The following is a 16,750-nucleotide window of genomic DNA, read 5'->3' as shown; positions in this document are numbered from 1 at the left end:
CAGCACCCCATTGACAGGGGAAGGATGACCAGTTTTGCTCAGGAGCAACGAACAAGAAAGTGCAATACCAGCGACGCCCATCCCTGTGCTCATGTTGTAGGTGCCACCCGTGTTCCACATGTTTTCCGAAGGAGAGGTGTAGTGCGATCCCGGCGGGGGTGAAGGAGTTGTACCTGTATACCTGGAAGACAGACAGACAAACTCAGGGCCTGCCCCCAAGTCAACACGGTAGGGCGTACGTTCCCTCTAAGCCGACTTAGTGTGAGCTAGCTCAGTTTGTTAGCCTCCGGTTCACACATTTTTGTCTTAGCGCGGGAAATACAGCCCCAGAGCAAACTAATTTACGCAGTAGCCAAATCACCCACTCCCAACTTTCACGCCAGTAGCACACAAAGTAGCATTTTTGCTCACGAGGCTCCACAGGTTAGAGGGAACACTGATTCCCACCTGATCTTAAATGGGCAGTCTTCACAGTGGAGGACGGTAAGAGGGGGGGTGCCGCAGGGCTCAGTACTGGGTCCCATGCTCTTTAACTTGTTCATAAATGATTTGGAGTTGAGAGTGAGCAGTGAAGTGGCCAAGTTTGCAGATGACACTAAATAGTTCAGGGTGGTGAGAACCAGAGAGGATTGTGAGGAACTCCAAAGGGATCTGTTGAGGCTGGGTGAGTGGGCGTCAATGTGGCAGATGAGGTTCAATGTGGCCAAGTGCAAAGTAATGCACATTGGGGCCAAGAATCCCAGCTACAAATACAAGTTGATGGGGGGTGAACTGGCAGAGACTGACCAAGAGAGAGATCTTGGGGTCGTGGTAGAGAACTCACTGAAAATGTCAAGACAGTGTGCGTTTGCAATAAAAACGGCCAACGCCATGCTGTGAATTATTAGGAAGGGAATTGAAAACAAATCAGCCAGTATCATAATGCCCCTGTATAAATCGATGGTGCAGTCTCATTTCGAGTACTGTGTGTAATTCAGGTCACCGCACCTCAAAAAGGATATTATAGCATTGGAAAAAGTGCAGAAAAGGGCAACTAGAATTGATTACAGGCTTGGAACACTTTCCTATGAAGGAAGGTTAAAACGCTTGGGGCTATTTAGCTTGGAGAAACGTTGACTGCGGGGTGACGTGATAGAGGTTTACAAGATAATGCATGGGATGGAGAAGGTAGAGAAAGAAGTCCTTTTCTCCCTTTCTCACAATACAAGAACTCGTGGGCATTCAATGAAATTGCTGAGCAGTCGGGTTAGAATGGATAAAAGGAGGTACTTCTTCACCCAAAGGGTGATTAACATGTGGAATTCACTGCCACAGGAGGTGGTGGCGGCTACAGGCATAACCAGCTTCAAGAGGGGGTTAGATAATAATATGGAGCAGAGGTCCATCAGTGGCTATTAGCCACAGTGTGTGTATGTATATGTGTGTGTATATCTATCTATCTATCTATCTATCTATCTATCTATCTATCTATCTATCTATCTATCTATCTATCTATCTATCTATCTATCTATATGTATATATGTGTGTGTGTGTGTGTGTGTGTGTGTATATGTATATATATATATAAAAATTATTGGCCACTGTGTGATACAGAGTGTTGGACTGGATGGGCCGTTGGCCTGATCCAACATGGCTTCTCTTATGTTCTATCTTTTTGTACAGAATAGAGATGTTAGCCTAACATCTGACTCAGTAAACTAGTAGGAAGTGTTATTAATGATAAAATCATGGAGTACATAGAAAACACCCAGCCAGCTGAGGGGAAATCAACACAGCTTCTGCAAATTAAGGTTCTACCTTCCCAACTTTTGAGTTCTTTGAGGGTCTTAACAAGTATGTGCATAAGTGCTATCCAATAGACATCAAACTCTTGGACTTCCAAAAGGCTTTTGATGAGATAGCTCACAAAAGACTCCTCAGTAAGCTTAGCAGTCACAGGATAAAAGGATGGGTCCTCTTGCAGGTTACAAATTGGTTATATGGCAAGAAGCAGAGAGTAGGAATACGTGGACAGTCCTTGTGATAGAAGGATCTCACAAGGATGGGTATTGGTGAACTAGAGTCCCTCCTCCTCGAGAGGGGTGGAGGAGACACCAAGAACCTAATGATGTTACACTGTCCCCGGTAAGGGGATTTTACTCACAGAACCGAAACTGGAAAGTATATATTTGCAATATTACTATTTCCTGTATACGTAATTGCTGCTGACACAGGGTCAGATACATTTGTGACCTTCCAAAAAAATGTGTCATTCATTTCCAGATTGGAAGATTCCATTTTGGGTCCTATATTAATTGTTTATTGATTTACAAATGTTAACAGGGGGAGGGGTTTGTGAGTTTCCTGCATTGTGCAGGGGGTTGGACTAGATGACCCTAGAGGTCCCTTCCAACTCTATGATTCTATGATGTGTGTTGTAATTTGTACTATTTGACCTCTGAAGAAGAAGGCTTCTGCAGGCTGAAACGCATCAGGTCATGTATGGTTCTTTCATGTGCATTTGTCACTTGGATGATTTATGAGGCTTCGTTTGGGGCCCTAGAAGGTTTTTATATGTTTTTGTAATAAGCACGTGTACTTTTGTCTATAACTATTGACGTTTTTAACTTTTGTCTCTTACTAGCATGCTAAAATTCCTTTGGAGGTTTTTGCTTGGTTGGTTTCGTTTCTATTCCCCTCTTTTTTGTGGTTATCAGTCCAATGATCACAAAGAAGAAAAGTTTTTCCATTGAAACCAATGGGAAATTTCAAGATTACAGAATGTCGTTTTAAAAGGGTAGAATCTGCATACAGATTAGCAATGAGAGACAACTGCACTAGTTATGGCAAGCTGCTGTCTTAAGCACCACAGATGCTTGAGCCCCCACCTCCCTGTCGGGGGTGGGTGGGTATGAGTCTGTTAGCGCCATAAAACAGTTCCTCTGGAAGGGTGATGATTGTTTTTTATCTTTGGGGACGTCTGGGGCACACTGGAATTCCCCAATATGCTCATGGGACTTTTTATAGAATGGCAGCAACTAGACAAGGCCTACCCCATGTTCATCAGGAGCTCTTTCAGCATTTGTGTCAGGAACAAGTCCCCAACAGTTATAGCTTGAAATGACACTGCTGGTTTTTTGCTGGTATTATTATCCTTGCTCATTAACGATGAGCAAGGATAATAATACCTGTATTTGTACCTGTACGCTGTGTAACCCCACACTGTGATTACATCCATAACTACTAACCCCCATTAGGAGCCCCGTGGCGCAGAGTGCTAAAGCTGCAGTACTGCAGTCGGAGCCCTCTGCTCATGACCCGAGTTTGATCCCGGCGGAAGCTGGGTTCAGGTAGCCGGCTGAAGGTTGACTCAAGCCTTCCTTCCTTCTGAGGTCGGTCAAACGAGGACCCAGATTGCTGGGGGGGGGGGGCGGAGTGCAGATGACTGGGGAAGGCAATGGCAAACCACCCCGTTAAAAGTCTGCCGTGAAAACGTCGTGATGCGATGTCACCCCAGAGTCGGAGACGACTGGTGCTTCCACAGGGGACTACCTTTTTTACTAAACCCCATTGCTTTTTGTAGCTATTTAGTAGTTTGTGTGCACTGGGACATTACAGGCCCGCGGGTAGAAGGTGAGCTGGGGAAGACAGCTCTAATCTAGTCTCCATGGGTAACGCCGATAGGGGCCAACTGAAAAGGGAAGAGTATGCAGAATGTGACCTTGAAGGGAAGTAGCAGCGATGTCTGAGAAAGGACTTTATATTAATTCAGAAGATTTTTTGGGGGAGGGCGCAGGAGAAGGGGAACTGTCCTTTTGTAACTTATAATCGCCTGGTGACTTTTGGTTCATTTCAGTCTGGCAAGCCCTGGCCTTGCGAATGCATGCCAGTCATGTTTGCTGCGAGCCTCATCATTAAAGCTTCTTTGGAACCAACCGAAGGAACCTCGTGACGGAACTGGGGCAAAGCCTTACGATTTGGACCTGGCAGCTGCATTCTGTTTGACAACTGAAGCATGTTCATGAACGTATCAGACCACAGATCCTTAGAGGAAGGGGTGGGATGAAAACGCGATGGGAGAAACGGACATGTCATATATGAACAACATATGAAGCTGCCTTCTACTGAATCAGACCCTGGGTCCATCAAAGTCAGTCTTGTCTTCTCAGACTGGCAGTGACTCTCCAGGGTCTCAAGCTGAGGATTTTCACGCCTATTTGCCTGGACCCTTTTGAGTTGGAGATGCTGGGGATTGAACCTGGGACCTTCTGCTTCCCAAGCAGATGCTCTACCACTGAGCCACCGTCCCTCCCCGCCTGGCGCTATGCCACAGATGTCTCCCCACACATGCTCTTCCCTCCAGCGCCACAGACGTTCTGGCTACGGTCCTGGGGAGAAACCTTTGTGGTCTCGTTCTGACCTACCTGAAAAATGGGTTCTTCAGATCGAGGAGGTTGCTGGACTTGGAGCCTGTCTGGTCCACTTGAGCAACAATACTGATGTCGTAACTCTGCCTGAAAGACAAAGGGTGGGAGCGGGGGGAGGTACCAAAAATGAGCCAGCAGGTCCTCCTGAGCATTCAGCAGAACCCCTTCCACCCCAAGGACCTCAGGAACAAGCAGACAGAAAGGCAAGAGGTGGCCACTGCTCTAATGTTCTCATTCAGATATGGCATCCTGGATGGTGCATTTGTTGTTTTAGGAGTGATCTGGGTGGTTGGGTTGCTGGGTTCCCCTCCAACACAAATGCCAGGGCTTGGTTTCTGGGAAGAAGTCCCACTGATCCTCTGGGTTCCCCTTGCCGCAGACTTCCAACTCGCTCCTCAATACCGTTCCGATGGGGGCGGGGTGGCATTTTGGGCTGCAGTGGGAGGGGAGAGGTGAGGCAGCCCTACCCCTCCACTAAAGCATCCCCAGGGCAGTGGGATCCAAGCCCAGCCTCCTCCCCAATGACCCAATCAGAAACAAGCAGCTTCTCTTCTGTCCTGCCAACCACATCTGGCCAAGAAGCCCCGCCCCCCTCACGGGGTAATTCCTACGGGGAGGAGCCAGGACAGTGACTCAGGTGATGACTCAACTCGGTCACAGGAGGAAGGCAGGAAAAAGGGCGGGCAAAACCTTAAAACCAAATCCGCTCAGGATGCAACAAACGGTGCTGAACTCCAGAGAAGGTGGGGGCCAGTGGGGGCAGGGAGGATGATGCAAAAGAAGACAGGCCAGTGCAGCTTACGGGAGCTTTCTGAAAAACCACATGCTCCAGGAGCTAATCGGATGGCTAATTTTATATTAGTGTTTTCAACAGTTTTACACTCCCACTGAATGGCCTGTAAGACTGACTGAGGTTGGTCACCAAGTAAGCAGGGTGGGGATTCCAGTTGTAGGGGCCTGAAACAGACGGCCAAGATTCTCCCACAAGCCCCAGGGAACGCTTCGAAGATCAAGAGGGTGCCACCGATGGAAGGGGAGGGGGGAGCTTAGCCTGTCTCTCGGATGTCTCTGCTCTGATCTAAAAGCCCCTCCCTGCAAATCTATTCGTTTCCCAGGGGCAGAGAGAGAGAGAGAGAGATGAAAATATATTTTTCAGCTGACCCCCAGAGGACTTCCTTGATATCATTTGGGCCAGAAGTTCAGATAAATCCCCCCATGGCTAAGGAGAAGGCGGCATCATGCCAGGCTCGGGGGGTGGGTGGGTGGGAATTAGCCAACTATGAAAAAGAAGATGATATTGGATTTATATCCTGCCCTCCACTCTGAAGAGTCTCAGAGCAGCTCACAATCTCCTTTACCTTCCCCCCCACAACAGACACCCTGTGAGGTGGGTGGGGCTGAGAGGGCTCTCACAGCAGCTGCCCTTTCAAGGACAGAGTCTCAGAGCGGCCTACAATCTCCTTTCCCTTCCTCCCCCACAACAGACACCCTGTGAGGTGGGTGGGGCTGAGAGGGCTCTCCCAGCAGCTGCCCTTTCAAGGACAGTCTCAGAGCGGCTCACTATCTCCTTTCCCTTCCTTCCCCACAACAGACACCCTGTGAGGTGGGTGGGGCTGAGAGGGCTCTCACAGCAGCTGCCCTTTCAAGGACAGAGTCTCAGAACGGCCTACAATCTCCTTTACCTTCCTCCCCCACAACAGACACCCTGTGAGGTGGGTGGGGCTAGAGAGGGCTCTCACAGCAGCTGCCCTTTCAAGGACAGAGTCTCAGAACGGCCTACAATCTCCTTTACCTTCCTCCCCCACAACAGACACCCTGTGAGGTGGGTGGGGCTGAGAGGGCTCTCACAGCAGCTGCCCTTTCAAGGACAGAGTCTCAGAACGGCCTACAATCTCCTTTACCTTCCTCCCCCACAACAGACACCCTGTGAGGTGGGTGGGGCTGAGAGGGCTCTCACAGCAGCTGCCCTTTCAAGGACAGAGTCTCAGAACGGCCTACAATCTCCTTTCCCTTCCTCCCCCACAACAGACACCCAGTGAGGTGGGTGGGGCTGGAGAGGGCTCTCACAGCAGCTGCCCTTTCAAGGACAGAGTCTCAGAGCAGCTCACAATCTCCTTTCCCTTCCTCCCCCACAACAGACACCCTGTGAGGTGGGTGGGGCTGAGAGGGCTCTCCCAGCAGCTGCCCTTTCAAGGACAGAGTCTCAGAACGGCCTACAATCTCCTTTCCCTTCCTCCCCCACAACAGACACCCTGTGAGGTGGGTGGGGCTGAGAGGGCTCTCACAGCAGCTGCCCTTCCAAGGACAGAGTCTCAGAACGGCCTACAATCTCCTTTCCCTTCCTCCCCCACAACAGACACCCAGTGAGGTGGGTGGGGCTGGAGAGGGCTCTCACAGCAGCTGCCCTTTCAAGGACAGAGTCTCAGAGCGGCTCACAATCTCCTTTCCCTTCCTCCCCCACAACAGACACCCAGTGAGGTGGGTGGGGCTGAGAGGGCTCTCACAGCAGCTGCCCTTTCAAGGACAGAGTCTCAGAACGGCCTACAATCTCCTTTCCCTTCCTCCCCCATAACAGACACCCAGTGAGGTGGGTGGGGCTGGAGAGGGCTCTCACAGCAGCTGCCCTTTCAAGGACAGAGTCTCAGAGCGGCCTACAATCTCCTTTCCCTTCCTCCCCCACAACAGACACCCTGTGAGGTGGGTGGGGCTGGAGAGGGCTCTCACAGCAGCTGCCCTTTCAAGGACAACCTCTGCCAGAGCTATGGCTGACCCAAGGTCATGCTAGCAGGTGCAAGTGGAGGAGTGGGGAATCAAACCCGGTTCTCCCAGATAAGAGTCCGAACACTTAACCACTACACCAAACCGGCTCTCATCCGGCCAAACAACTGCTCATGGTTGAAAGAGAAGGGGTCCTTCTAGGAGAAAAAAATCTGTTTTGCTTTGACCTCCTGGTTGACGTTAGCAAAGGAGCCCCCAAAGCAGCCTAACCGAAGCAACCCCCTCCGCGCCCCCTGGACTGGGAGCAGCAAGGAGGCCACAGACAGGCTGGAGGGCCTCCGAAGAGAATCCAGATTGCCAGCGGGTGGTTAAGACCGCCTGAAAGAACGAGACTAATTCAGCCTAGAGAGGGCTGAGGCTGGCAGGGGGAGGGAGCTGGTGGATTCTTCTGAATGTCTTCGAAGACGGTGACCCATAATGGTGACAGAACAGTATCACACGGCAGGAGGGCCAATTCGGTCGAGATCGCTGTCCTCTCTGCCGAGCAGCAGCCAGCTTACCGCTTGTTGGCGATGAGAAGGCACGTCCCTGAGAGGGTGTCGCCAGCCTTAGCAAAGAGCGGAGACTGAAAGAGGCACCGCACTTGGTACCAATGCGTCAGAGGTTCCGTGGGAGCGGTCGAGAGCCAAACGGTCATTCTAGCGGAAGGAGGGAAACAATGAGAAGACGGGATGAGAAAAAAGCAGCCTTCCCTATGATTTCGCAAGCTCCGCCCCATCCTTCCCCGGGCGGCTCCGTCTTTTTTCAGCGTCCGTACATTCTCAGACACAGGTCTGGCCTGACATGTGCGGGTCTGTTTCCATTCAGAAAATATATGCAAATAAAAAGCAAAATGAAAGATGAGTTTTAATCACCCACTAATTACAATCAAATAACAACCAGTAGACCACACATGCATCGTTAAAACGGGCCTACTATGCTTAAATCCTTTTATCGATATGGCAGATGAATTCTCCAAGCGCCATACAAGCGGTTGGTCAAAAAATATGATTGAGACCAGGGATGGAATTCTAGCAGGAACTCCTTTGCATATTAGGCCACACACCCCTGATGCAGCCAATCCTCCTGGAGCTACAGCAGGCCCTGCGCTAAAAGCCCTGTAAGCTCTTGGAGGATTGGCTACATCAGGGGGGTGGAGCCTAATATGCAAAGGAGCCCCTGCTAGAATTCTATCTCTGGGCCCTGCGCTAAGAGCCCTGTAAGCTCTTGGAGGATTGGCTACATCAGGGGTGTGTGGCCTAATATGCAAAGAAGCCCCTGCTAGAATTCTATCACTGGGCCCTGTACTAAGAGCCCTGGAAGCTCTTGGAGGATTGGCTACATCAGGGGTGTGTGGCCTAATATGCAAAGGAGCCCCTGCTCGAATTCTATCTCTGGGCCCTGCGCTAAGAGCCCTGTAAGCTCTTGGAGGACTGGCTATGTCAGGGGGGTGGGGCCTAATATGCAAAGGAGCCCCTGCTAGAATTTTATCTCTGGACCCTGCGCTAAGAGCCCTGTAAGCTCTTGGAGGACTGGCTATGTCAGGGGGGTGGGGCCTAATATGCAAAGGAGCCCCTGCTCGAATTCTATCTCTGGGCCCTGCGCTAAGAGCCCTGTAAGCTCTTGGAGGACTGGCTATGTCAGGGGGGTGGGGCCTAATATGCAAAGGAGCCCCTGCTAGAATTTTATCTCTGGACCCTGCGCTAAGAGCCCTGTAAGCTCTTGGAGGATTGGCTACATCAGGGGGGTGGGGCCTAATATGCAAAGGAGCCCCTGCTCGAATTCTATCTCTGGGCCCTGCGCTAAGAGCCCTGTAAGCTCTTGGAGGACTGGCTATGTCAGGGGGGTGGGGCCTAATATGCAAAGGAGCCCCTGCTAGAATTTTATCTCTGGACCCTGCGCTAAGAGCCCTGTAAGCTCTTGGAGGATTGGCTACATCCGGGGTGTGTGGCCTAATATGAAAAGGAGTCCCTACTAGAATTCTATCTCTGGGCCCTGCGCTAAGAGCCCTGTAAGCTCTTGGAGGATTGGCTACATCAGGGGTGTGTGGCCTAATATGCAAAGGAGTCCCTGCTACAATTCTATCTCTGGGCCCTGTACTAAGAGCCCTGTAAGCTCTTGGAGGATTGGCTACATCAGGGGTGTGTGGCCTAATATGCAAAGGAGCCCCTGCTAGAATTCTATCTCTGGGCCCTGCGCTAAGAGCCCTGTAAGCTCTTGGAGGATTGGCTACATCAGGGGTGTGTGGCCTAATATGCAAAGGAGCCCCTGCTAGAATTCTATCTCTGGGCCCTGCACTAAGAGCCCTGTAAGCTCTTGGAGGATTGGCTCCATCAGGGGTGTGTGGCCTAATATGCAAAGGAGCCCCTGCTAGAATTCTATCTCTGGGCCCTGCACTAAGAGCCCTGTAAGCTCTTGGAGGATTGGCTACATCAGGGGTGTGTGGCCTAATATGCAAAGGAGCCCCTACTAGAATTCTATCTCTGGGCCCTGCACTAAGAGCCCTGTAAGCTCTTGGAGGATTGGCTACATCAGGGGTGTGTGGCCTAATATGCAAAGGAGCCCCTACTAGAATTCTATCTCTGGGCCCTGTGCTAAGAGCCCTGTAAGCTCTTGGGGGATTGGCTACATCAGGGGTGTGGGGCCTAATATGCAAAGGAGTCCCTGCTAGAATTCTATCTCTGGACTCTGCGCTAAGAGCCCTGTAAGCTCTTGGAGGATTGGCTCCAGCAGGGGTGTGTGGCCTAATATGCAAAGGAGCTCTTGCTAGAATTCCACCCCTGATTGAAACAACAAAACACCCAAGGTGTTTGGGCTGCTGCCTTCCTCAGTGGTAGAGGAAGGATTTATCAAGCTCATTCTGATTATCACAGTGGCCATCAGGTGACCACGGATTTGCTACTGCAAGAAGGACGCCATTCAAGTGCTACCTTCATTTCAGCTCTCCGTTTTATTACAAGGCCGAATGGGAGCAACAACCCGCTTCTCATACAAAACCTGGATGGGAGGAAAAGGGCCTTCCCCTCCTGCTACTTACATTGTACCAATGAAAGCTACGTCAAACCAGAAAGCCAGCCCGTGGACCAGACCCGAATGCAGCATGTGGAATTTGAATGGGATCTCTATCCTGGAAAACAAGAGGGAAGACATCAGCAGCAGGCCCCTTCTCAGTCCTCCGTGTGTGCTCTATGGCCGGTTGGTGCCTAACAGGCATTGTCGACAGACTCTAGATGGGACAGAGAGACCTTTTCTCCAAGGCTTGTAAGAGCCGGCAGTGGCCATCCCTTCAGACAGCGCCCTCTCCTGGCCTGTCACTGGCAAACTGGGTTTATCACAAAGACCCTGTCTGGTTAGTAGCAGGAGCAGCGAGCAGAAAGTGGTTTTCTCCTCCAGCTCAGAAGGCTCGACCGACCGAAACGCATCCCCCTGCTGGAGTCCTTCCCAGAGTCTGGAGACAGCGGAAGTTGGGCCCCTCCAGGAATGAGCCAACTGTTTTGCTTCTTCACTACTCCGTCAGGTAAAACGAGGAGCAGAAGACACAGACCAGAGGAGGAAGGCTGACAAGAAGGAATGGTGGCTCAGTGGTAGAGCATCTGCTTGGGAAGCAGAAGGTCCCTGGTTCAATCCCCGGCATCTCCAACTAAAAAGGGTCCAGGCAAATAGGCATGAAAAACCTCTGCTTGAGACCCTGGAGAGCTGCTGCCAGTCTGAGAAGACAAGACTGACTTTGATGGACCCAGGGTCTGATTCAGTAGAAGGCAGCTTCATATGTCCATGAAGCACCGCCCGCCTCACCGACTTACTTCATATCCCTGAATCCAAAGAACAACTTTTTGGGGAAAGGGCTCAGTTGAGTTTCTTCCTCAGCTCAGAGGCAGAACCCGCGTGAGAAGGAAAAGAGCTGGGAACGGCCAAAAGATGGCTGGGAAAGGAGAGCCAGGTGGCCTTTCATGTCTCCCTGGTACACACAAGTAAGACCAAGAGCCCTGAAGGCTTGTACGGTTGTATGGTGGCATGTACCTTTGGGCTCCTCCCAACCCCACAGTGCCAAACAGCTGGGGAATCAGATTGGACATTTCTCTCCCCCCTCTCTCTTAGCCGCTGATGAAGACGTTACCTGTGCAAATCCGCTTCTTTGGCGTCTAAGAAGTTCACTGTGTATTTAACAGATTTGGCCATTAGGATCCTGATGTCAAAGGTATCCTGCAAAAGAAAAAGAAAAAAAAAAACACCGGTGAAAACTCAGGGGACATGTGGGCGAGCGCCCTCTAGGGTAAGGCAGGAGAGCTCACCACCGCTCCTGGCTGGGCATAAACAAGGCAGGCAACACGAGGCCAGGATTCTGCCCAAGGCGATTAGAACCATGCAGATTATGTCACAGCAACAGGAGACTGGCAGTGGCGAGAAAGCCAAACTCCATCCTGGGGATGCTCAGGAGCGGGGACCGAAAATAAAACAGCCAATATCGTAACGGTCCTGTATAGAGCTATAGCGCAGCCTCATTTGGAATACGTGTTCTGGTCGCTGTATCTCAAAAAAGGATATTGCAAACCTGGAGGTAGTGCAGACGAGGGCAACCAAGACAACTAAGGGGCTGGAGCCGTTTTCCTATAGACGGGGCGGCGGCTCTGCTTTCTAGGGAGTATCGTCTGACCAAATTTTAGAAAAATCCAATGAAGAAACCGGAGGGGGGGGGGCAGCGTTTACTTCTTTTTCTCCGAGTCCGTGGGTAAAGTTGGCATGCATGTAGCTTGAGATCTCTGCCACCTGCTTTCAGCATGGGCAAAACCCGGAGTATATACCGAGGCTGTCTGATCGCACTTGACGTAAGAGCAGCCTTCCTGGATCTAACAGCGGCCCATCTAGTCCAGTGTGAGCAGTGGCCAACTGGACGCCCCTAGAATGTCTACAAGGATTCCACAAACCAACCCCTCTGCCTGTCACTCCCTCCGGCCTCGTGACTGTCTAGATTGGAACAGATGACATCATGAACTTGGCTGCAGTTCAAGGGAGCTGCTGCTGCCACCATTGCGAGTATACTTCAGTCCATCCAGCTTTGTCACCATTGGCTTAGAACCCATAACCAAAGGATCATCCAGGCAAGGTGCAGAGTTTCCACAAGCACTTAGAAAAGTATGATTGCCAGGTACATGATACGTGATCTGACTGACTTTTGGGCAAGAGCTGGGGTGAGAGTCACCCAAACCCTAAGAGGGAAGCTGCAAGGCATTCATTGGAGAGTCTGTGACTGAAATCGTTTGGAGATGTGTAATTATTTGCTACTTGGAGCTCACTCTACAAAGTTCTAAGAGAACATAAGAGAAGCCATGTTGGATCAGGCCAATGGCCCATCCAGTCCAACACTCTGTGTCACAGAAGAACATAAGAGAAGCCCTGTTGGATCAGCCCAATGGCCCATCCAGTCCAACACTCTGTGTCACACAGTGGCCAAAAAAATTATATATATATATATATACACACACACACACACACGTACACACTGTGGCTAATAGCCACTGATGGACCTCTGCTCCCTATTTTTATCTAACCCCCTCTTGAAGCTGGCTATGCTTGTAGCCCCCACCACCTCCTGTGGCAGTGAATTCCACATGTTAATCACCCTTTGCGTGAAGAAGTACTTCCTTTTATCCATTTTAACCTGACTGCTCAGCAATTTCATTGAATGCCCATGAGTTCTTGCGTTGTGAAAAAGAGAGAAAAGTACTTCTTTCTCTACTTTCTTCATCCCATGCATTATCTTGTAAACCTCTATCATGTCACCCCGCAGTCGACGTTTCTCCAAGCTAAAGATCCCCAAGCGTTTTAACCTTTCTTCATAGGGAAAGTGTTCCAAGCCTGTAATCATTTTGGTTGCCTTTTTCTGCACTTTTTCCAATGCTATAATATCCTTTTTGAGGTGCGGTGACCAGAATTGCACACAGTATTCCAAATGAGACTGCAACATCAATTTATACAGGGGCATTATGATACTGGCTGATTTGTTTTCAATTCCCTTCCTAATAATTCCCAGCATGGCGGCCTTTTTTATTGCAGACGCACACTGTCTTAACATTTTCAGTAAGTTATCTACCACGACCCCAAGATCTCTCTCTTGGTCAGTCTCTGCCAGTTCACACCCCATCAACTTGTATTTGTAGCTGGGATTCTTGGCCCCAATGTGCATTACTTTGCACTTGGCCACACTGAACCTCATCTGCCACGTTGACGCCCACTCACCCAGCCTCAACAGATCCCTTTGGAAAAATGGTACGGTGGCCAGGAAAAAAAATGCAAGAAGGGAATGCAACAGAAGCAGTGTGCACGTACAACCAGAGTTCTACGACAACCAAACTTACCACAACAGGCTGCCGGAAATATTCATCTACTGCTGCACCTCGAAGTGCTGACAAATCCACACCATGAAAGGATGGCTGATACCTGCAAGATGGGGGGAAAACACACACACACACATAGAGACGGCTGAGTGGTCTGTAAATACCGAGAGGAAAACCCACTTGCTGTCTTTCCAGGGCGGAAAAGATCTGGCCACCGCAGCGGATGCCCCCGTTACATCTAAATTAGATTACCGCAACGTATTCTACGTAAGGCTGCCCTCGAGAAGCGTTAGGAAACTTCAGTCGGTACAGAATGGTACAGACAGGATACTGATTGGAGATGGCTCAGAAATCGCAACACTGGTCCATGTCTGGGCTCAGCTACACTGGTTCCCAATTTGCTTCTCAGCACAATTCGAGGTGCTGATGCTGACCTTCAAAGCCCTATCTTGTTTGGGGCTGGCACACTTGAAGGACTGCCTGCTCTCTCATGAACCCACCCAACCACTGCGGTCATCTTCAGAAATCCTGCTTCAGCTGCCCCCGTCTTCTAGGACTGGGTAGTTGGCAACCTGGGTCAGCCATGGCACCAAAACTTTGGAACTCTCTCACTAGGGAGATTTGTCTCTCTCTTTCTGTTGCCATCTTCCGCCAGCAGGTGAAGACTTCTTTGGTTTCGTTGTCATTCCCACAGTGATCCCTCCTTCCCGGCCGTGGTTTCCATCATTGCTTTCACGTTTGCATTTCTTTTAGCTTTTAATCGCTAAAATGACGTGGATGCGGGGGGGGGGGGGGAGTTGGGGGGGGGGTTAATGGGTTTTAAACGTGATTTTATCATGCAAGCGTTAATTTGTTCGCTGTCTTGGTTGCCCGTGTGACGGTAGCTATAGATATTGTAAAATAAAAGAATGAATTGCTGCGCTGTTATAAGACTGAAACCTCGCCCCACCCGAGCTTACCAGCTTCTGCTGAACAGAGTGCATTCTGGGAACGCCAGTGGCATCACGGAAGGCTAACTGGAGAAGCCTAGAAAAGAAATGCACCTAAGGCCTGCCCCCACCCCGTCCTATCCTCTTTCATACGAGATCCTATAAGCAGCACATGTGCAGGTTTGACCTAGTTTATGCGCAGGGTGGGCATCTTCTTTCCGCACCACCACACTAGAAGAGGGAGAAGGGAGGACTTCTTCACTCAAGGAGTGATGACATTGTGAACTTCACTGTTTTATAAGGGGATTAGATGCATGGAGTACGGGCCCATCAGTGGTTGCTATCTATAACGGCTAAAGGGAACCTCCATATTTAGAGGCAGCAAACCTCTGCATGCAAGTTTCAGAAGGTGACAAGGGCCTCTATGCCCTGCTTGCTGGACCTCCAGGGAAACTGGTCGTTCGCTGTGAAAAAAACAGGATGCTAGGCTAGATGAACCCTCACTGGCCTGATCCAGTCAGAACTCTTCTTGGGGCAAAGCACGAGCTCTGGACCAAATTATGGTCTCTCTTCACCTGGAAAAGCTGAACATGAAAAATGACTAAGTAAACAGATACTTTGGATCTGAAAGGGTGACCCCTTAACACCAGAGAGGGATTAATTGCTAAGTGCCGCATAACTGAATATCCCTTAGAAAGCCTGCGTCTCTTCGCTTCTGTAATAAATTTTTTCCGGACAGGGATTTAAATTAAGCATCAAGTAAACAGGAAAGAGACAGCCAGTTTGGTGTAGTGGTTAAGTGTGCGGACTCTTATCTGGGAGAACCGGGTTGGATTCCCCACTCCTCCACTTGCAGCTGCTGGAATGGCCTTGGGTCAGCCAGAGCTCTCTTATCTGGGAGAACCGGGTTTGATTCCCCACTCCTCCACTTGCAGCTGCTGGAATGGCCTTGGGTCAGCCAGAGCTCTCTTATCTGGGAGAACCGGGTTTGATTCCCCACTCCTCCACTTGCAGCTGCTGGAATGGCCTTGGGTCAGCCAGAGCTCTCTTATCTGGGAGAACCGGGTTTGATTCCCCACTCCTCCACTTGCAGCTGCTGGAATGGCCTTGGGTCAGCCAGAGCTCTCTTATCTGGGAGAACCACGTTCGATTCCCCACTCCTCCACTTGCAGCTGCTGGAATGGCCTTGGGTCAGCCATAGCTCTCTTATCTGGGAGAACTGGGTTTGATTCCCTACTCCTCCACTTGCACCTGCTGGAATGGCCTTGGGTCAGCCATAGCTCTCTTATCTGGGAGAACCGGGTTTGATTCCCCACTCCTCCACTTGCAGCTGCTGGAATGGCCTTGGGTCAGCCATAGCTTTAATAGTTGTCCTTGAAAGGGCAGCTGCTGTGAGAGCTCTCTCAGCCCCACCTACCTCACAGGGTGTTTGTTTTGGGGTGGTGGGGGGGAAGGGGACCGTAAGCCGCTCTGACACTCTGAGATTCAGAGCAAAGGGCGGGGTATAAATCCAATATCATCATCTTCTTCAAATATACAGTTCATACATACATTTTTGCAGGACAAACAAAGCCTCAAATGCAAAGAAGTTATGGGGATTTCTTTTTATATTGTGAAAGAAATTTCCTTCATCGTAAAAAAAAATACATGCTGAATAGGCAAAGAGGTCAAATGTTGTAAACTAAAAATAATCCACATGCTCGTTAATAAGACTGGAGGTAGTGGGAGCGCTGAAGATGGGAGTTTCATTTCTCACTTTCAAAGAGCTGCTTCCCCTTCTACTAACGCAGTGACCATAAGGTCCAGTCGGCCACAGAAGTTATTTTGTCGTGGGAATGGACGTTAGAGGAGGCTAACAGAAAACAACTGTCGGCTACTGAGCTCTGGATGCCTCGTCAATGAGATCAATGGGAGCAGTCACTGAACGGGACTCCAAAGGTGTCAGAAGTGGAGGCTCACCAGAAGTTCGCCTTTGTGAACTGCTCCATGTAGAGCTGCTCATCTGTGAAGGGAGCCAGGTGGACATCGCCAATGGTTGGAAACATATTACCTGCAACAGAAAGGCAGAAGTCAGAGACTTGGGCTTACTATTACCTCTTCTTTGTTTTTTTCCAAGAACAGATGTTACAATACCCGTGCAGAAGACTCACAATTGCAGCCACCTCAGTTCTTCCTTCACTATCAGAAGTATCGCTTTGTATTATGTCAAGTGATCTCTGATATGTGGTAACCCTATGAATTAACAACTTCTGAAATCTTCTGTCACCAACAACCTTGCTGAGGTCTTGTAAACTTGAAGGCAGTGGCTTCCTTTATTGAGCTA

At 50.0% G+C, this 16,750-nt stretch overlaps 1 protein-coding gene across 4 annotated transcripts in view; it reads right to left on the bottom strand.

Moving 5' to 3' along the window:
* CARM1 (coactivator associated arginine methyltransferase 1) overlaps positions 1–16,750 on the bottom strand; it is a 78,674-nt gene that overhangs the window by 15,744 nt on the left and 46,180 nt on the right. For all 4 annotated transcript variants that reach the window (XM_060236784.1, XM_060236785.1, XM_060236786.1 and 1 more), the window contains 7 exons: positions 16,387–16,477; positions 13,520–13,601; positions 11,281–11,366; positions 10,201–10,290; positions 7,685–7,822; positions 4,404–4,493; positions 69–181 (listed from right to left, as the gene is read on the bottom strand). In XM_060236784.1, the coding sequence (XP_060092767.1) occupies positions 69–181; positions 4,404–4,493; positions 7,685–7,822; positions 10,201–10,290; positions 11,281–11,366; positions 13,520–13,601; positions 16,387–16,477 (690 nt within the window). The remainder of the gene's footprint in view (positions 1–68; positions 182–4,403; positions 4,494–7,684; positions 7,823–10,200; positions 10,291–11,280; positions 11,367–13,519; positions 13,602–16,386; positions 16,478–16,750) is intronic.

This window comes from Heteronotia binoei, chromosome 4 (assembly GCF_032191835.1).
Source record: "Heteronotia binoei isolate CCM8104 ecotype False Entrance Well chromosome 4, APGP_CSIRO_Hbin_v1, whole genome shotgun sequence".
NCBI lineage: Eukaryota > Metazoa > Chordata > Lepidosauria > Squamata > Gekkonidae > Heteronotia > Heteronotia binoei.
Note: the sequence above shows the minus strand (reverse complement) of the source record. Positions and strands in the feature narration are given on the sequence as shown.